Genomic DNA, 21,142 nt, shown 5'->3' on the forward strand with positions numbered 1-21,142 from the left:
TAGAAAGAATTTTATTATGGCTATATGTCTCTGTACAATCCCCCTCCCATTTTCCCACAATAGAAAATGTATAATAGAATAATAGAAAGTGTGGCAGGCCTGAAATCCACCTGAAAATATGGCTGCAGGCCTGACAGGTGGCCTCCGCTCAGAAAAAAGTGTGTCCTGTAAAAGAATAATGCAGGGGGTTAATATATGCTAACTAACCATCCCTCCCCCCCTAGGGGGCGCACTTTGGCTTATCTGGAAATTTGTCATGGAATTGTTTCACTAACTTAACAGCTTTTACATTCCAACTGTTTACCCATGTATATACAACAGGGTGTATTTTCCCTAGAATTCTAGGTAGACCGAGATGAACTGTTACTGGATTAATTATTTTTACTATTGTAAAAGAACCTAAGACCTTTGATCCTAATTTTTTGCTAGGCATCTTCAATCTTATATATTTTGTGGAAAGAAAGACTTTATTACCCACATGAAAGGGGGGTCAAAGTGAGCGGTGTTTGTCGGCTTGTTTTTTGTATTCTTCTGCTGTGGTTGCCAGAGCATTTTTTGTATCCTCCCATCCCTTCTTTAAAGTAGTCAAGGACATCGAAGAGAGAGTTCTCTGGGCAGTTCTGGCATGGGTACAAATTCCATGCCACTGGTAACTTGAAAAGTTGTTAACCTAGTGCTGCAATAAATAGCATTGTTATATGCCACTTTGTGTGAATGGTGACAAGTCCGACCAATTGCCCTGCTGGTAATCTACATAACAACAGATATATTGTTCCACCATTGTGTTTATGCATTCTGCTGCTTGGTTTGTACTAGGATGGAAAGCTGAACTAAGTCCTTGCATGCATCCAAAGGACTTTAGGAACTCTCTCCAGAATTTTGTGGTGAACTGGACTCTGTGGTCAGAGATGATTCTTCTGGGTACTCCGTGTAATTGGTAAATATGTTTGACAAACATTTTTGCTAGCTTCTTTGCTAAAGGTAATCCTGAGCAAGCAATGAAGTGGGCTTGCTTGGAAAATAAGTCTATGACTGTTCAAATTACTTTATTTCTGCTGCTGTCTGAGAGTTCACAATGAAATCCATTGGGATCTCTTCCCATAGTTGGCTAGGGCTGGCTACTTATTGCAACAGTCCAGGAGGCTTCCCAGGTCATATTTTCATGGCTGTGCAAGTAGCACAACTTTTTACCTAGTCTTCTACTTCTGATTTCATCTTAGGCCACCAAAATTAATATCTGGCAAGGTGGAGGGTCTTTATAAATCCAAAGTGTCCTCCTAGTTTTGCATCATGGCTTCATTTTATTATCTCCAATCTTAAGATTGCCAGCCTTCTCTCAACATTAAGATATCTTTGTTTGTTGTAAACCGAGTCAGTATGTAGCACCGTTTTCAGCTTGACAAGCGCCACTGTCAGTTTGTCCTGTTTAGGATCCATCAGCCATCTGGTTTGGCCTCGGGTAGTGACTTGTGTTGCCTACTGATGAAGGGGAATCATTGCATGGATTTCCTCTTCCCTTCGACGGTCGAACTGTGGTTTCCTTGCTGGGCATCTGCTAAAAGGTTCTTCCCCACAGGGAGGTGTTTTAGTTCAAAGTTGAATCTTCTGAAGTATTGAGCCAATGGACTTGCTTAGGAGACAGGTTCCTAGGTGTCTTAAGGGCCTCCAGGTGTCAGCGTTCCAAGTATCATGTAGAATTAAATCAGAGTCCAAGGCAAAAGGATCCTTAAAATTCCAATTTAATAAATCAGACATCTTAGCACATCTGTGAAAATCCCAATTCTGGAAATTACATTAGCATTCCACCCAGTTAAAAGTTCATGATCTTGTCCCCCCCCCTCACCCACAATCCATCACATGGTCCAATCTTCTTCTTCCACGCTGGCGTCTCCACCCAGCTGCTTCCGGTTAGGTGTAAAAGTGCAGAGACAAAAGATGACCTTGGCTTCTAGAAAAGAATGACAACAATACATTCCACAATCCTACTCCTGTATATTCCCCCCTCCCAATAAATATATTAAAGAAACAGCATAATGAAATAAGAGAAAGTGTGGCAGGCCAAAATTCTAAAAGGAATATAATTGCAGGCCTGACAGGCAGTCTCTCCTCAGGAGAAAAATGTTTCCTGAAAAGAGAATAACATAAAAGTTAACATAAAAAAATACTGCAAGCGACCCCTATTCAACTTAGAGTCTACAATCTTTTCCACCTCAGATTGTGTTTCCCCTTCTATCTGGTTAGGAGGAGAGAAAGTTTGTGTGGATGCTCTTATGCTAGACCCATTTACTGGTTTGAACAAGCTACAATGAAATTCTGGGCCAATTTCCCCTAGACTTCTGGGTAGACTGAGTTGAACTGTAAATAGGCTAACTATCTTCACTATTGGGAATGGACCTAGAAATTTTGGACTAAATTCCTTGCTAGGCATTCCTAATCTTATGTATTTGGTAGACACAAAACCTTTGTCCCCCACATGAAAGAGATTTTGGAGCAAGCGGTGTTTATCAGCTTGCTTCTTGTAGGCTTCTGCTGCATCTGCTAGAGCAGTGATGGCGAACCTATGACACGCGTGTCAGTGCTGACACGCATAGCCATTTGGGGTGACACGCACAGGATTTCATGCGATTCATCCTCGGCTCCTGCACGGCCGCCGAGGATGAAAGAATCTGTGCTGGAGGAACGGGGGGGGGACGTGTGATCTCCCCCGCCCACACTCACTTACTGTATCGCCGCTGCCCCTTTCTGAGCGCAGGGGCTGCTGGTAAGGCGTGCGTGCTGTGCGCACACACGTCATCAGCGCGGCGAGGGAGGACCCGCAGGAGAGGAGCGCGGGGACAGTGCGCGCCTCTCTCCAGTCAGGCCGGCACAGAGTCTCTACTCCTGGGACTGTTGGTTACGACCGCACCACAGCAGGGAACAGCGGAGTGCCAATGGGAACTGTGAGCGCCATTAGCAGCAACTATTGGGGTGCCATAGACTTGTAATTGCCCACAATAACTGAGATAAGTGAGGGGGACATACGAAATCAACTGATGAACAAAGAAGTTACTAAGCAGGTATGTTAAATAATTTGTTTTTGGTTTATTAAATACAATTATAAATTGCAATTATACAGTTTTGTAGTTTAAACTATAAATTGCGCAAAATTATGTTTTTGTCGAAGTGACACACAACGCGAGTTATGCTTGATTTTTTGCCGATTTTTGACACACCACACCAAAAAGGTTGCCCATCACTGTGCTAGAGCCTTCTTTGTATTCTCCCATCCTTTCTTTAGCATGCCCACCCATTCATTCAAAGACATGAAGGAGGGAGGTTTTCCAGGCAGCTTAGGCATGGGAACAAATTCCATGCCACTGGTAATCTGGAAAGGAGTAAGTCCAGTGCTGCTGTGAACCGCATTGTTGTACGCCACTTCAGCGAAGGGTAACAAGTCTGACCAGTTGTCTTGCTGAGAGTCCACAAAACACCGGATGTATTGTTCCACTACTGCATTGGCTCTCTCTGCTGCACAGTTCATGTTGGGATGAACCTCTGAGTTCAGTTCTTGTGTGGACCCAATGGATCTCAGGATCTCTCTCCAAAATTTGGCTGTGAACTGGACTCTGCGGTCTGAAATGATCCTCTTGGGCAATCCGTGCAGGCGGTAAATGTGTTTCACAAACATTTTTGCTAATTTCTTTGCGGATGGCAATTCTGAGCAAGTGATGAAGTGCGCCTGCTTGGAAATCAAGTCAATAACTGTTCAGATTACTCTGTTCCCACTGCTGTCTGGGAGTTCCTCGATGAAGTCCATTGCGACCTCTTCCCATGGTCTGTTAGGGCTGGCCACTCATTGTAGCAGTCCAGGAGACTTCTCTAGCAGTGGTTTCATCATTGCACAAGTAGCACCGATTTTTACTTAATCTTCCACCTCTGATTCAGTGGTGGGTTTCAAAAAATTTTGGAACCTACTCTGTGGGTATGGCCTCCTTTGTGGGAGTGACTTGCCACCCATGTGACCGGGTGGGAGTGGCCTGCTGCCCATGTGACCTGGTGGGAATGGCTTGCCAACCATATGACCTGGTGGGAGTGGCTTGCCAACCATGTGACCAGGTGGGAGTTGTCAAGATGATGTCACTGAATTCTTTGCCCCAATGGATGAACTACAATAAGATTAAAATAAGTACAAAAACAATAAAAGAGCTACTTACAGATGGAAGATGACTGTTCTTGCAGTCTTCAGTATCACGGACTCCAATGAATGGGCTGCACAAAGAAGAGACACAGAAATGAACTCTTTCATTGCATGCACTGCATTGGGATGAAACCAGCACACAAATAATAGAAAAGGAAAATTACTCTCCTTTTTTTGCGTCTTCTGCACCACCACCTCACCCCCTTGCTCCAACAACCTGCATAAAGGAGAGACACAGAAAGCAAGACTTTAATTCCATGCACTGCATTGGGATGAATCCAGCACACAAAATAAGAGAAAATGAAAATTACTGTCCGTTTTTGCGTCTTCTGCACCACCACCTCACCACCTTGCTCCAATAACCTGCACAAAGGAGAGACACAGAAAGCAAGACTTTAATTGCTTGCACTTCACTATCTCAAGGAGGAACACAGCACAGACCACACCACACCCAGCAATAAAGACAGCTACTTACAGAGGAAGCATCACTGGCTTGCCGGTCTTCTGCACACCACCTTATTTCTTTACTTTGCTCAAACAACCTGCACAAAGGAGAGACACAGAAAGCAAAACTTTAATTGCTTGCACTTCACTATCTCAAGGAGGAACACAGCACAGACCACACCACACCCAGCAATAAAGACAGCTACTTACAGAGGAAACATTACTGGCTTGCCGGTCTTCTGTACACCACCTTATTTCTTTACTTTGCTCAGAAAACCTGCACAAAGGACAGACACAGAAAGCAAGACTTTAATTGCTGGCACTTACACTTTACATAAGAATAACACAATGAAAGAGATACACTCAAGTACTTACTTGTGTTATTGCTTTTCTGGTTGTTGATATCTCCATACTGTTCTTAGGCTTCCAGATTCCTCTGTTGCAGCTTTCCTCGTCTTTACTTGTGGATCATCAGCCATGTGGTGGTGCGCTCTGAGCCAAACTTTCACTGTAGGAATTGGGTCCCATCTCTCAACAGGTATTCCAACAACACTTATCACCATCAGATTACTGATGTTTGGAACAATTAGGCATGTTCTTTGCTCTAGACATGTAAGGTTCATTTTTGAGAACCCCCTTTTTGCGTCTGCTGAACTAACAGCAATTGTCCTGATTATATCTCTAGCTTTTCTGACACTGTCAGGAATTTTGTAGTTATCTGGATTTATCAGCACATTTTCCATAAAATCCCTGTAGTCGTTCAAATCAATTTCATAATTAAAAATATGGCCAAATTCAACCTATGCTTCCTCTGCGTCACCAAATGGAATGACTATATCTTTCATGTTCCAGTAATCTGGCTCCAAATATGTGATAAAGTGTAACTTGTTTGCTCTGGCAATAGGCTACCTGTTCTTAGATGGTCGCAATCCATCAGCCTTTTCTTTAAACTGGTGATGGTGCTTTGCAAAGGTTTTTCACGGGGAAGGGCAACAAATCGTTGATTTGGAGCTAAATTGATGTTTTGAAAGGTTTGTGTTTTTAGCAATTTCACAAATTCTTTCTCATATTTGGCCTTTTTCTGTAGTAGCACTTCAAAAGCACCACTAACTTTTCGGCCACAATGATATTTGTCACTCTCCCCTGTAGGGCATTTGACAGAACAGAAATCTCACTTAGGATGTTGATCATCAGTGCCAAATCCTGCAAAAAATGTAAATTTTCAAAACGGGAAGCCATGCCTGGGAACCTTTCATTGCCTTGAAAAAACTGATGTAGCGCTGGATAAGCACGCCACACAGCCATGGTTGCCCTTAAATTGAAGGCATCCCATCTTGGTCCCAAAACTCTGTCAATCTTCACAATTTCTATGCCCAATTGCTCGGAGATTTGGAAGAGGTCATTCTGGCTCTTGCAGGATGTGTGGAAGGTGGTATGCACTTTATCCAGGAAGATCTTGAAGTGGTTGATCTGCTTCACTTCTCTTATTGCATTATCCAGCACAAGTGGTTCAAGCAGTGCCAGATGATGATGTTTGGGAATTCTTGAGCTATTCTGGTGCTGACTCCAGATTTTCTTCCAAGCATAACATTGGCACCATTGGAGCAGAAAGCGATTAACTTCTTCCATAGATATTCGGTGGTAAATCCAATTTTGTGCAAGCTTTCCATTGATGTGGAATATATAGTCTCTGCATCTTGTCTCTGTAATTCCAGAAGCTCAATGAAGATGGTTGCTGGGCATTCTGGATCCTCAACTCTAACAAAAATATCAGCACTACTCTCATTGAAAGTGTTGAGCTTCATCAATTATTAGGCACACCTTTTGATTATTTGCAATAATCATTGAAAACATGGTGGTCTTGATTTGGTTTGCAATGAATTCAACGATTTTCACTGCAGATCTTCATGAATGCAAGCCAACTCCCACATCCACTCCAACCATATTTAGCAAATTTACTTGTGCTTCGATATCTGAGAATGGATTACATCTTTGCCCCAGATCGTAAATGGTAGAAAATATTGTGCAAGTACTGGATAAATGTTTCTCAGTTGACTTATCCAGGGATTTGGTGAAAGCTTCCTGCTCCTGTTGCTTACTGGTCTCCACGCAAATAAGGTGTGCCTTTGATTGAAAATGTTCCCTTAACTTTTTTCTGAGCGATGCTTGTTGTATATCCTTGCTTTTCCCTGCTGGTGCCACCTGGAAATGTTTCCACTCTTTGGAAACATGAATACCTTTCTCTAATGAGAACATGGGTTTTGCACAGTACTCATAGCCCACCTTCTTGTTGGATACTTCCAGTCCATCATACTTGTCCTTGAACTTCCTGACTGTGGAACTGCAGTGGAGTCGATGGACTTGCTGCTTTCTCTGACCTCAACTGGTGGTAGTGATCGTGCTGGTGGTGCTGGCGATGCTGGTGCAGCTGGCAATGCTGGTGCGTCTGGCGGTGCTGGTGCATCTGGTGGTGCTGGTGCATCTGGCGGTGTTGGTGCATCTGGCGGTGTTGGTGCGGCTGGCGGTGCTGGTGCAGCTGGCGGTGTTGGTGCGGCTGGCGGGGCTGGTGACTGCTTTGGATCAACTGATTCCTCAACTCTTGGTTTTTTGGAGAAGAATTCTGTTGCCTCTTCTTCATTATGCTAAGTAATACTAACTGCTGCCAAAGAAATTAAACAATATTGGACTCAATTGTGGTTGTAAGCTGAGAACTATGTAGTCACTACAGGTAACAGAAGGGACCTCTGCTTTCAACCAACAATGTACAGTCTTTTCAGGAAGGATGAGAAACAGGAAAAATATAAACAAACAGGAAAGATATGGTCTTTCATCCAAGAAGATAGTTCAAGAATGAATGTCATATTCCCAGAGCAATACAGATTTCCTTATTCTGAAATTTAGTTCTCAGTTCCAAAAAACAGGAATATATGAATTCATATGAAATTATGAATTGTACTTAGGTTGGTCCAAGTAGCTATTCAGAAATTAGTGGTTAGAAGCAATTGTAAAGCAAGATATGGAATTAAAACCAGAAATATTTTGTTGGCTATTTGAAAGGGAGTATAATATACACATGTTAGCAGCTGCTGGAAAAACAGAGATATGAAAATGAATAAATATTACAATGTGCAGGAATAAATAAATTGACAATTAAAATCAAGAAGGCTTTGAATACTTTTTCATGTGGGATTGGTTTTAGCAATTGCCAACTAACGGAAACAGAAATTTGAAATCCAAAAGTATGAAATAAAACATCAATTATGTAAGGAAAGGTCCCTAAAATGTATAAGGAAATATTACTAGATCATTATTAATGCATAGATAACTGCGGGACATTACACACCCACTCACCCACACACAAACTATGACAGTGCCAGGAAAACACCAAAAAATAAAATAAAAAACCAAAAAAAGACTGCAAATGAAACCAGTTTTTTTCCCTAAACCTAAGGACAGGAAAGACAAAGCCACTGGAATAAAAACCATCAAGGCATTGTGGGAAATTATAAAGGATATGCGCTCACAGAACCATCAACCACCTCAGAATTATCTAAACAATGAGGGTGAAACATACTAAATCTGGCAGAGCCGCCTTGCACCATCCTGGCCTGCCCATAGAAAAGCAGCCACTTTGAGACACATAAAGCGGGTCTGAACACTTAAAATCAACCTATTGCATCACAAAGAAAACATTTGCAAAAAGGAATAACATTTCTTGTAGTAAATATATTTTATAAACAATTAAAAAATAAAATTTCCCAAAAAATAATTAAAAAAAGATATTCTATAAATAAAATAAATTCTTAAAAACTATTGTTAAGTATTCCACCAGCAATAATTTAAAATAATAACTATTTTAAGGTATTGTACCAGCCATAGTATACTGTAACCATTATTCCACCAGCAATAATTTATACTGTAACTATTTTAAGGTATTGTACCAGCCATAGTATACTGTAACCATTATTCCACTAGCAATAATTTATACTGTAACCATTTCAAACTATTCCACACACAATAATTTAAAATGAAACCATTAAAAATATTCCATACACAATAAATTACAATAAAACTATTTTAAAAAATTCTATGCACAATACATTTCAAAGTATTGAGTATAGAATTTTTAAAAATGGTTTATTTTAATTCATTTTGGATAGAATCTTCTGTTAAATAGTCTGACAATTTAAAAAAAGAATCCACACACAATAAATTGAAGTAAACCATTTTAAAAAATTCTACACTCAATACTTTTAAGTAAAACTATTTAAAAAAATTCTGTGCATTAAATAAAAAATTATTTTAAAATACATTAAAAAAAATAAAAAAACCAGGTCACTTACGAGCAGGCGGAATCAGCAGCACTCCAATGTGATAGATCTGACTCCGATACGATGGATGGATGCAACCGGGAGCAGGCAGGCAGAGAGGCAGCAGGAACAGATAAGACACACTGGACTGGAGGGACAAGGACAGGGTCAGTAAGCATGTCGCCTGGCAGGCTTAGCCAGCCAGGCGAGGCTGGAAAGGGGGAGCGGGGGGCTTCCCTTCCCACCTTCATTGCCAGCCCATGGCTTTCACTAGGGAAGGCCTGAAGGCTTTCCCTCGTGAAAGCTAGGCCACCGCCACTACCGCCAGCCCATAGCTTTTGCTAGGGAAGGCCTGAAGGCCTTCCCTCACGAAAGCTGGGCCACTACCACCACCGTTGCCGCCCACCCACTTTCAGTAGCTTCCAGAGTCCTACTGCCCCCCTTGCACTTAGTTGCTTACCTGAGGGAAGCAGCAAGCTCCTGGAAGGCGAAGGGAGTTTTGAAATGGACGACCCGGTCAGCAAGCGTAATGCGAGGTGTCTCGGGAATGGGAAAGGGAATACGCTTTTGAAAAAGAGTTCAAGTTTCAAGTTTATTAGAATTTGTATACCGCCCACTCCTATAGGGACTCTGGGCGGCTCACAACAGACAAGAAACATTTAATTTAAAAAAATAGAGATAAAAAAATAAAAATATAGTATTAAATTCATGTCACCCATTCCATCTAAGAGGGGCTGGATATCAATCAACAGCCCCAGGCCTGCTGGAACAGGCAGGTCTTGACGGCTTTATGGAAGGCCGGGAGAGTGGTAAGGGTCTGGATCTCTGCAGGTAGATCGTTCCACAGGGACAGCGCAGTAACAGAGAAGGCCTTCCCTCGGGGAATCGCCAGCTGGCATTGTCCGGCTGACAGCACCGGGAGGAGGCCCAACCTGTGCGATCTTGTCGGTCGTTGGGAGGTAAGTGGCAGGAGGTGGTCTCTCAGGTAGCCAGGTCCTAAACCATGAAGGGCTTTAAAAGTAACGACTAGCACCTGAAAGCGCGTCCGGAGACCAATAGGAAGCCAGTGCAGCTCGCGGAGGATAGGTGTAATATGGATGTATCTAGATAGACCCCATATCGCTCGCACGGCTGCGTTCTGGACCAACTGTAGTCTTCGAACACTCTTCAGGGGCAGCCCCGTGTAGAGCGCATTACAGTAATCCAATCTTGACGTGACGAGGGCATGAGTGACTATTCGAAGTGCCTCCCGGTTCAGGTAGGGCCGCAACTGGTACACCAGGCTAACCTGGGCAAAAGCCCCCCTGGTCACAGCCAACAGATGGTGCTCTAATGTCAGCTGTGGGTCCAGGAGGACACCCAAATTGCGGGCTCTCTCTGAAGGGTGTATAATTTCACCCCCCAGGCTAAATGATGAAATGTCTGGACTAACCTTGGGAGGCAGCATCAATAGCCTTGTCTTGTCTGGATTGAGTGCAAGCTTGTTCGCTCCCATCCAGACCCTGACAGCCTCCAGGCACTGGAACATCACTTCCACTGCTTCGCTGAGTTGGCACGGGGCGGACAGATACAATTGAGTATCGTCCGCATATTGATGATATTTAATCCCGTGCTGCCGGATGATCTCACCCAGCGGCTTCATGTAGATGTTAAATAGGAGGGGGGGACAGGACCGAACCCTGCGGCACCCCATAGTTGAGGGGCCTAGGGGTCGATTCTGTCCTCCAACCAACACCGACTGTGACCAGTCCGAGAGGTAGGAGGAGAACCACCGTAAGACAGTGCCTCCCACTCCCACCTCCCGTAACCGTCGCAGAAGGATACCATGGTCGATGATATCGAAGGGCGCTGAGAGGTCAAGGAGCACTAGGATAGAGGAATGTCCTCTATCCCTGGCCCACCAGAGATCATCGATCAGCGCGATCAAAGCAGTTTCTGTGCCGTAACCAGGCCTGAAACCTGACTGAAAGGGATCCAGATAATCTGCTTCATCCAAGGTCCGACGGAGTTGAAAGGCCACCTTCTCGACAACCTTCCCTACGAACGGGAGGTTGGAGACTGAGTGATAGTTGTTTAAAATGGCTGGATCCAGGGATGGTTTCTTGAGGAGGGGTCTCACCACCACATCCTTTAGAGGATGTGGGAAGGATCCCTCCCGAAGAGAGGTGTTAACAATCCTCTGGAGCCAGCCACGTGTCACCTCCCTGCTGGTCAAGACCAGCCAGGAATGACACAGGTCCAGTAAACAGGTGGAGGCACTCACTGCTCCCATGGCCTTGTCCACTTCCTCAGGAGCGACAAGTTGAAACTTGCTCCATAAAATCTGATCAGGACCTTCCCCCGGCGCCTCGGCTGGTACCGTCCAAGTGGAGTCCAGGTCCGTCCGGATCCGAGCAATTTTATCTGACAGAAACTGAACAAATTCCTCAGCTCTACCCTGTAAGGGTTCGTCCGCATCCCTCCCTTTCAAGAGGGAGCGGGCTATCCTAAATAGGGTGGCTGGGCGAGATTCTGCGGATGCGATAAGAGCGGAAAAATGCACACATTTTGCCGCCCGTATTGCCACTAGATAAATCCTAATAAAGGCTCTTAATTGTGTTCAGTCAGATTCGGAGTTACTAGCCCTCCAACGTCGCTCCAGGTGTCTCTTTTGGCGCTTCATCTCCCGGAGTTCCTCAGTGAACCAAGGAGCCCTCCTGGATCCGCTGCCATGGAGAGGCCGTAAAGGTGCAATCCGGTTTAGAGCCCCCCACCGCTGCTGTATTCCAAGCAGCGACTAAGGACTCCACCAAACTGTGGGCCAGAGAGTCAGGTATCTCCCCAAGTGCCGTCTGAAATCCCATGGGGTCCATCAGGCGCCTGGGGTGGAACCACCTAATCAGTTCCCCCTCCCTACAGTGGGGGATTGGTTTCCGAAAGTCGAGCCTCCGTAGGAAGTGATCTGACCATGACAAGGGCAAGATCTTAATGCCCTTCAAATCTAGATCACGTCTCCACTGCTCCGAGAGAAATACGAGGTCGAGCGTGTGCCCCGCTGAATGAGTCGGACCCTGAATTACCTGGGTCAAGTCCATGGTTGTCATGGAAGCCATGAACTCCTCTGCTCCATCAGAGCGTTCACTGAGCGACGGCAGGTTGAAATTCCCCAGCACTACAAGCCTGGGAAACTCAACCGCCAGCTCGGCTACTGACTCGAGGAGCACAGGCAGGGCTGTTGCAATGCTGTTGGGAGGTAGATATGTTAGCAACAAACCCATTTGACCCCCAAGGTCCAACTTCACCAGAAGGGACTCACACCCGACAATCTCCGGAGCAGGAATCCTACGGGGAACTAGGGACTCTCGGATGATGACTGCCACTCCCCCACCCCTTTCTCTGGTGTCACGGCTGATGTAGCACCTGAAACCCTTCTGGGCACATTTCAGTGAGGGGGACTCCTCCCTCATGACCCAGCCAGGTCTCAGTAATACATGCCAGGTCTGCCCCCTCGTCTAATATTAGGTCCTGGACGAGGGGAGCTTTGTGAACCACAGACCTGGCATTTAGCAACAGCAGCTTGAGACCAGGGCCCTGACAACTCTCGCCATCTGGTCCTGGAGTGGAGCTAATAGGGCCGGAAGGAGGGATTGCTGTGATGTAGCGAACCCTCTTTCCCCGGTAATGGCTAGCCCTATAGCTCCCGTCAAACCTGCCTCTCCCAACAATGACCAGAATCTGCCCGCCCATCCCCGCACCCGTAGACCCCACTTCCCCTCCCGTAGCCTCCGTTCTCCCCGGCAGGCCATTCATATCATTCATTCTATGACGAGAGGTAGCCTGGGCCCCCTACCACTTCTGCTTCAGCACTCAGTGGAGGAGGCACCAGGTTGCACTCCCAGTCCTCTCATACATACCACAATCACTCACTCATGCAATCCCCATAATAGTCAGTTTAAAAATACAGAGTTACAACATAATAATATAAAATTAATTAATTTAAATTAAAAGTGGGCACATTCACCATCGTTCATACTATACACACAAGAGAAGTGTGAAAGAGAAAGACTCTTTTCAAAAGAGTAATGTTGGCTGTTGGCGCTATGCTTTTAAACGCTTTTCCTCTAGCCCGCTCACTGATTGGCTGGACTCCAGCCAATCAGTGAGCGGCAGGCTGGGCTAGCCTAGTTTAGTTCTGACGGGATGGGGAGCGAGCGAGCGAGCTGCGACAGAATGGCAAGGGCAATATCAAGCGACAGGGCCAGTGCCGTCGTTCCCAGAAGTTACTTGCTTCTGGGTCCACCGACCAACTGGTTCGCAAGGACCAGCGCAGACCGGTAGAAACCCACCCCTGCTCTCATTCCATCTTTGGCCAACATAATTGATGCCTGGCGAGGTGGAGCGTTTTAAGGAATCCAAAATGGCCTCCTAGTTCCGCCTCATGGCTTCACTGTAGAACTTTCAGCCTCAACCCCACGGGGATGTACAGTTTGGACCCCTTCCAGGCTAATCCATTTTTCGTCATTAGGATTTCCTGGTCGTTGTTGAGCCACTGGTCTGTTGGGAGCGCCAATTTCATAGCTGTCAACAGCTTATCCTGGCTTCCATTACTATCATGCTGCGGCTTTCTCGACAAAACATCCCCCAACAAGTTTTTGGGTACTTTTTGGACAGCTCTGGTTTTTGACTCTGCTGCAGTTTCTGGGCTCTTGGATTCAATAATCTCTGGCTGGCCCTTTTTCTCCACCGGTGGTAGCGGCTCCATCACAATCATCAATTTCCTACCATCGTCTTCCCACTTTATCGTAGGCTTCCACTTCTCAAGCCATGCAAGCCCCAAGATTATTTTCTCTGGCATCTCTGGAGCCACAGTGAATCTGAGAAGCTCGCAGTGGCCCATTTTTAACTCCATCAGGTCAGTTACTAGCATGGTTTGGGCCCCTCAAATTAGCATTCCATCTACCTGCTCAACCCGAACGGGACAGGTTTTGTGCTTATGCCTAGTTGCTTGACAAATGACGTGCTGATTAAGCATCGAGCACAACTGGTGCTCACAACTGCTTCAACTTTCCCCTCCAACCCCGTCTCAGGAACTTGGAGGTTGACTTGGAAGGTGAAGGGGTGGATGGGTGCATTCACCATTGGGTCATCTTCAGCATTTTCCTCCTCCGAGGCTTCCCCCTTGGTAGGACTCTTTGTCACCTTAAGTTGGGGATCCTCTTCCAGATGGCCTTTGCTCTTTTCCTCCTCCGAGGCCTCCCCCTTGGTAGCACTCTTCGTCACCTTAAGTTGGGGATCCTCTTCTAGAGTTTGTTGGGCCAGATGACTCTTTTGTGGTGGCATCTGGGACCTTCTCTTTACAACCGTGGTGGTTGGTGTGCACGTTTGTGGCAATGGGGCTGGAGCCAAGCACTCTGACACTTTGTGGCCAAGTTGACAGCAAAGGTGGTAATTTATTGGCCCCCATGAGGAAAGGAACCTAGCTACATCTCTAAACTTAGGAACCATTTTTCCACCATCCATTCTGTAGCTTGCCCCTTGGTAATCCCTTCTTCCATTGTTGAGAACTTTTCTCTGTAGGAAGGTTGAGCAAGAAACTTTTGGGGCATTGCAGGGGAGACTGGAACCGATGGGGAGGTCAATCACTGCCCAGTTATCTGCCATGGTGTCATCTGCTGAGGAAGGGCAGGTACCAATTGGAATCCCTTCCATCCATGACCTGGGATTAAGACCCATCCTGAGGTTGCCTGATTCACAGGTTGCAATTCAACCAATGATGGTTGATTAGGGGGGTTTATGTGCCAAGGGCCCCTCTGCTGGCTTGGAGGATTTCTGGCCCAAGGGCCCCTCTGCTGGCTTGGAGGACTCTCCCATGTTGATGGCCCTGGAGGTGCCCACTGGCATCTTATCCATCCATACTCTGGGAAGAAAGCCCAATTTAGTGGTGCTTCATTCACTAGCTGCAGCTCAATTTCCGGTGGCTGGCAAGTGAAAGATGCTGGCCAAATCCCTTCTTGCTGGTTTGGTTGAAAATCCCATCTTGATAGGGATTCTGTCTTCAACTCAGTTGCATAGTATTGGCTCATTTCAATTATCCCCATTTGGAAGGAGTCAAAATCTCCACTCCAGGTTTTTTTTTCCAAGCCTTGGCTGGGGGGAAGGAGGGGGAGCATGCACTCACATTTAGTTGTCCGGAATGGTCTGGGAAGCCCTTTGGAGATGACCGCGTGAAGGTAGCTGAGATCTCCATTCATCAGATCATCTGGCCATCCTTTAATCGCATTTAGAATAAGCTTCCCCATTCCCCCTCTCTATCCCCCACAGGCTGGGCTTCTTTCCAGTGGCAATACATTTTAAAAGAGAAACTCCTTCACCTTTGAAGATTTGAAGAGAAGCGTCTCATCTCAGCTTCTTATCTCAAAAGGCTTTCTCATAATTGTTCGCTGATATTTTACGCTGATCTGGTCAGTGTTGGAATTGGGATAATGTCATTGTTCCAAGTATCATGTAGAATTAAATCAGAGTCCAAGGCAAAAGGATCCTTAAAGTTCCAATTTAATAAATCAGACATCTTAGCACATCTGTGAAAATCCCAATTCTGGAAATTACATCAGAATTCCACCCAGTTAAAAGTTCATGATCTTGTCCCCCCACCCACAATCCATCACATGGTCCAATCTTCTTCTTCTACGCTGGCGTCTCCACCCAGCTGTTTTACAGGTGTAAAAGTGCGGAGACAAAAGATGACCTTGGCTTCTAGAAAAGAATGACAACAGTACATTCCACAATCCTACTCCTGTCTATTTCCCCCTCCCATCAACTATACTAAAGAAACAGCATAATGAAATAAGAGAAAGTGTGGCAGGCCAAAATTCTAAAAGGAATATAATTGCAGGCTGACACGAGGTTTTTATCATCAGTCCAGACCTCAAAAGGCATTTTCCCCCCTTCTAGGAAGTGTCTCTATGTGAGTAGGGCCCAACAGACTGCATAAGCTTCTTTCACCCAGATGGTCCATCTCCTCTTGGTGCTCGTGAGTTTTTGGGAGACATAGGGACATGGCAAAAGTTTTCCTTTTTGATCTCTTTGAAGCAGCACTGCTACTACCACTACATCACTGGCATCTGTCTGGATGATGAATTGCTGTTCTGGGTCTGGGTGTTTTAAAATGGGCTCCTGGGCAAAGAGCCATTTCAGTTTCTCAAAGGCTTTTTGGCAGTCCATTGTCCACCCAATTGGCTGATTTGGCTTTGGCTTTGGCTTGGATGGACCCATTTGTAGTAGTTCAGTCAGAGGCAACATTACTTCTGCAAATGCTGGGATGAATTGTCTGTAAAAGTTCACAAATCCCAGGAACCTTTGTGGCTGCTTGCGGGTATGTGGTGGTTACCAATCCAGAACAGCTTTTACTTTTCCTGGGTCCATCTCTATTTCCTCATTGGAAATACAATACCCAAGGTTCTCCAAGACTAATCGCACATGTTCCTCCAGGGTCTCAGAAAAGATGAGGATGTCATCAAGGTAAATGAGCACCCCATTATAAAGGTGCTCATGCAGCATCTTGTTAATGAACTACACAAAGACCGCAGGGGCCCCTTGTAATCCAAATGGCATGAGTTTAAATTGGAAACTACCAAGTGGGCAATTGAAAGCAGTCTTCCACTCATCCTCCTCACATGAATGTGTATGCAATAAATCCAATTTGATGAATATCTTCCCCTTGGCCAGGTGGTTCAACATGTCCTTCATGGGGGGAGGGGGTAGATTTTCTTCTTTTCCTTGAAGAGTACAGGGGCGGCTACTTTAGCTGGTTGGATTTAGCTGGTTCAATTAAGCCCTGTTCCAAATTGGCGTGATGTATTTTCTTAATTCTGTCATTTCCTTAGTGGTCATAGAATCCATCTTAGGCTTTGCTGGTTTGTCCCCTGGCATGAACTCGATCATGCAGTCAGTTGGTTGATAAAGAGTAAGATAATTACAATCCTCTTCACTAAAAACCCCTTCCAAGCCCCGATATTCTTTTGGTATTTGCTGGAGACCAAGGAATTTAGCCTCTGCTGCCAGGGTGGCCTGTTCTGAATTGATTGCTTTGGGAGACTTGATTGTCCCTGAATTACCCATCGGCTTCACAGGGGGCAAAGGGCCAAGACCTATGGCCAACTTTCGGTATATGTCCCCCCACTTTATGCTGGGTGCCCATTTGTCTAGCCATGCAAGACCTAGGATGATTGATTCATTCATCTTTGGTGCAACAATGAATCTATAATCTATAATGCCACCCTATTTGCAATCTCACTAACTCAGTAATTAGCTTGGCTAGGATCCCTCTGATTAGCGTCCCATTGACTTTCTCAAAGTGGATGGGATGGGCTAATGGCCTGGTGTGTGTGCCTAATTGCTCAACAATGGACATGCTAATTAAGCACTGAGTGTGTCAATGATAGCCTCTACCCCTCCTTCTACCTCCATCTTGGGCACTGTAAGTTTGGCTTTGATGGCAAAGAGATGGATGGCTGCACTTACCATCGGGTCATCTTCACAGCTGTTCTCCTCAGAATTTGGATAGGGTTTGCTGTCTGGCGGCTTTTCCATCTCTTCCAATTGGGGAGAGGTTTTGTCAGGTTGGTAAGCTAGATGACATTTTTCAGAATTTTGTTATGGCTACTCTCTCTAACTCCATACACTCCCCCCTCTCATTTTCCCACAATAGAAAATGCATAGTAGAATAATGGAAAGTGTTGCAGGCCTGAGATCCACCAAAACATATGGCTGCAGGCCTGTCAGCTATCTATCCCACTTTTTTCTAGCTTACCAAGAAGTAGGTTGTGATCTACTTTGTTGAATGCCTTGCTGAAGTCTAGGTATATTATGTCCACAATATTTCACTGGTCTACTAATTTAGTTGCTTCCCAGTCTTTTTGAGGTGCAGCCCATCCCTTGCCAGAACCCCATCATGGAGATAGTATAGACCATAATCCAGGAATCCAAAGTTTTTTTTGATGACACAAACCCTTTAGCTATTGGTTCATTTCTAGAATTCTTTGTTCTCTTATTGGATGTTGACCTTTTGTTTGCCTAATACTTGTGCACCTAAGTCCTAGACTTTCTTGCCTAGCTGCTTGTAATCACTCAATATTGTTTTCAAATCCTTTTTTGTGTCTTTCATCCCTACATGTAGTAGTAGAAAAGGGTAGTAATCTGTGGGTTTTATAGTATTTTAGTTAGGTTCTCAGCTACATCTTTGATTTTAGCTCCAGAGAGATAACATATCTCTCTGGATTGACTGTCTAACCTACAAATGGCTGATTCTGTTCCCTTGAGAATTGAATCTCCTATCACCAACACTCACTTTTTTTTGTCCTTGGGAGGTTTGGGATATTTTTCTATCTATCACAGAAGCATTTGATGGTGCTACTTTATAGGGACATTTAATGATGCTTCTTTTCTATGTTTCTGCATGTTTTCTTCCAGGGAGAGTCCATGAAATCGATTGCTTAGCACCAGAGGGCTTGCATTAGAGTGGGTTGGGTTAGACGGGGGTTTTGTACAAGGTTTGTATTTTCTTTGAGTGATATGTTTCCATCTGTCTTCTTTTTTCTCTAAGGGATCAATTCTTTTAGAGGTTGTTTGATCATTGTTATGTTCAATTTGGGCATGTTCTTCTTGCAAAGTTTGGGTTTTCTTATTTTGTAGGTTGAGTTTCAGAGTGATTAGAGTTCCCTCTAAGACCCTTTACTTTTTCTTCTATTAGCTTGATTAATTTACATTTAGTCATATACAGTTTGGGTATTCAATAGGCATAAGTATGTACATGGAACATGTTTTGCAGATCACAATAGCATCAGTTTCTTTTTCCATGAGTGGATTTTAAAAAAATTGAAAATGAAGTGTAGAAGGTTTTACCACAGATTTTTAAAAGAGAAAAATGTCCAATTTAGAATTTTGATATTCTAATAGATAATTTCAAATTTCATATTTGGGGGGGAGGGGAGTCTAGCTAAAAATTTAAAGTTCTAACAGTTAAAAGTGTCTAGTTTAAGGTTTTAAAGTCCTGTAGTTCAAAATTGTCTAGTTTAAAAATTTGAAGTTCTAGCGGATCATTTAAATTGTCCAATTTAAAAATTTTCAGGATTGAGTAGGCTTAAGTGCGAAGTTCGTTCTTAGTCTGTACTGGAATGTTCTATAATTATTCCTTTCCTCCCTTCTTTCTTGTGATCCTTTCCCTCCCTGTCTTCTTGTGGGCTTAATTTATCTCTTTCTTCTCTGCCTTTATATGTTCTGTATTTGCTATTGTCTACTTGCCTTTCTTTTTTTTTTTTGCCTTGTGTCCTATGTTGTCTTTTTATCCTCTCTTCCTATTTGCTATTCTCCTGCCTCTAGCAGGCATTCAGCTCTCCCTACTTTTCTCAGTTAATGGCGTTCCCACCTTCCTCATCTGTTGGTCTGCTGCACTGCTCTGTTGCCATTCTTAGTCACCTGATCCCTTTTGCTGAAATGCTCCACCACAATCCTCATCCTCTGGTTCCACCAATGCTCTACTGTTGCTTTCCATGCTCCTCTCTGCATTGCTCTCAGGATTTGCTTCACTGTGCTGCTCCTTGCTGCTAGGTCTTCTTTCAGTTGCGCTGCCTCAACTCTTGGCTTCTCAGCCATGTGGCTCCCGTTTGCACTGTTTCTCCCAGCAAACAGGACTGCCTGGATGGCCTAGTCACCTGTCACTATCAGATAATTCTGGGCAGCTGCAATCCCTATAACTTCTCAGTCTTTGGACAAGCTGGCTAACTGGAGAAATCTGGACTAGGCTGACTAGCAATGGTTTACTGGGGATTAGGTAGGGGAGTCATTATCCTATCCAGGAATGATGAGGACTGAAATGAGAAAGGAGTACAAAATGTAACCAATTTTGTTGTATTTATTTTGTACAATGACAATATACAAAGTTGCTCCTGGAAGCATGAAGCCAAGCAAACAAGCCTGAAGATGATGAATGAGACTTCATCGAAACGTCGCCAAGACACTTCCAATTTTATGTGGGAGAAAACCCGAATAACCAAAGATAGATAGATAGATAGATAGATAGATAGATAGATAGATAGATAGATAGATAGATAGATATAGATATAGATATAGATATAGATATAGATATAGATATAGATATAGATATAGATATAGATATAGATATAGATATAGATATAGATATAGATATGGATATATATGGATATATATGAGGATACAGACACACACAACACACGCACACACAAGGATATATGGGGTATCTTGGCTATTACCAGCAATAAGTTTAAGAAGCTGAATTATGCTAGACTGGAAACACCTTGACTATAGTTTGCTTCTGGCCAAAATTTAAAATACCAGCTTTTATTTACAAAAGACAACTTATTTTCATACTAATCTGTTTAGGACTGTCACGGGAAGTTCAGTTTATGCTTCATCAACAAGCAATGGGAATATATTTGAAGCAATGGTAACATATTTGAATATATTTGACATTGGCAAGTGCTAAGATTAAAGATATAGATATATAGCAAGGGTTAATTCTGCAAAAAAAAGTCTTCTGCATGTCTAATTTAAAAAAAATCACAAAGTTTCATGAAATTGATTTTGGTTTTTCTATAAAACTTAATGAGATTTCTCTATTATTCATCTGTCCATTTGGAGTGGGGAGAGAGTACTTAATCCAGTTGGTGCAGGCAATGGCTTCATAAGGATTCTCCATCCTGCTTGATATGAAAACCGGTGTGCTATAGTGGTTAAGATGCAGGTGAAGCACCAGGAAGAGTTGTTAAAGTTCACCCTTAGCCATAAAAGCTCACTAAGTGACTTGAGCTCTTCCAGTCCTGTTTAATTCAGAGTTGTTTGGGTGGGGTGGGGGAAAATAGAAGGAAATGGTATGAATATTATAACAAGCTCCTGGATGAAAATACATTATAGTATACAATATCCTTGATTCTTTTGTTTCCTGCAGTGGGAACTTGGAACACAATCTTCAGGACAATTCTCTCATGTTGACAGTCCCCCTGATGCATGAAGTGGATTCATCTATCACTGGGTACAAAAGTGATCATTTATTTTTTCTTTTGTTTATAAACAAGAATAGAACATTCCCCCCCCCCCAAGTAATTTCTCAGACAGTAATATAAGTGCTGATTGCTGTCCTTCTCATAGAAAGATTACAGACTAAGAGATGACTTCTGAGGTTGAGTTAGATATTTTTATT

The 21,142-nt window shown here is 44.0% G+C and overlaps 1 protein-coding gene and 1 pseudogene across 1 annotated transcript in view; one reads left to right on the forward strand and one right to left on the reverse strand.

Annotated features, from left to right (window-relative positions):
- ITGA9 (integrin subunit alpha 9) overlaps positions 1-21,142 on the forward strand; it is a 584,270-nt gene that overhangs the window by 395,285 nt on the left and 167,843 nt on the right. The window contains exon 21 of the mRNA XM_087713055.1: positions 20,891-20,974. Within this exon, the coding sequence (XP_087569181.1) occupies positions 20,891-20,974 (84 nt within the window). The remainder of the gene's footprint in view (positions 1-20,890; positions 20,975-21,142) is intronic.
- LOC148045884 (E3 SUMO-protein ligase KIAA1586-like) lies at positions 5,002-7,259 on the reverse strand (annotated as a pseudogene).

The sequence above is a fragment of the Thamnophis sirtalis genome, unplaced genomic scaffold (genome assembly GCF_051295495.1).
Source record: "Thamnophis sirtalis isolate CommonGarterSnake01/CBP01778 unplaced genomic scaffold, rThaSir2_p1.2 scaffold_4, whole genome shotgun sequence".
NCBI classification, from domain to species: domain Eukaryota; kingdom Metazoa; phylum Chordata; class Lepidosauria; order Squamata; family Natricidae; genus Thamnophis; species Thamnophis sirtalis.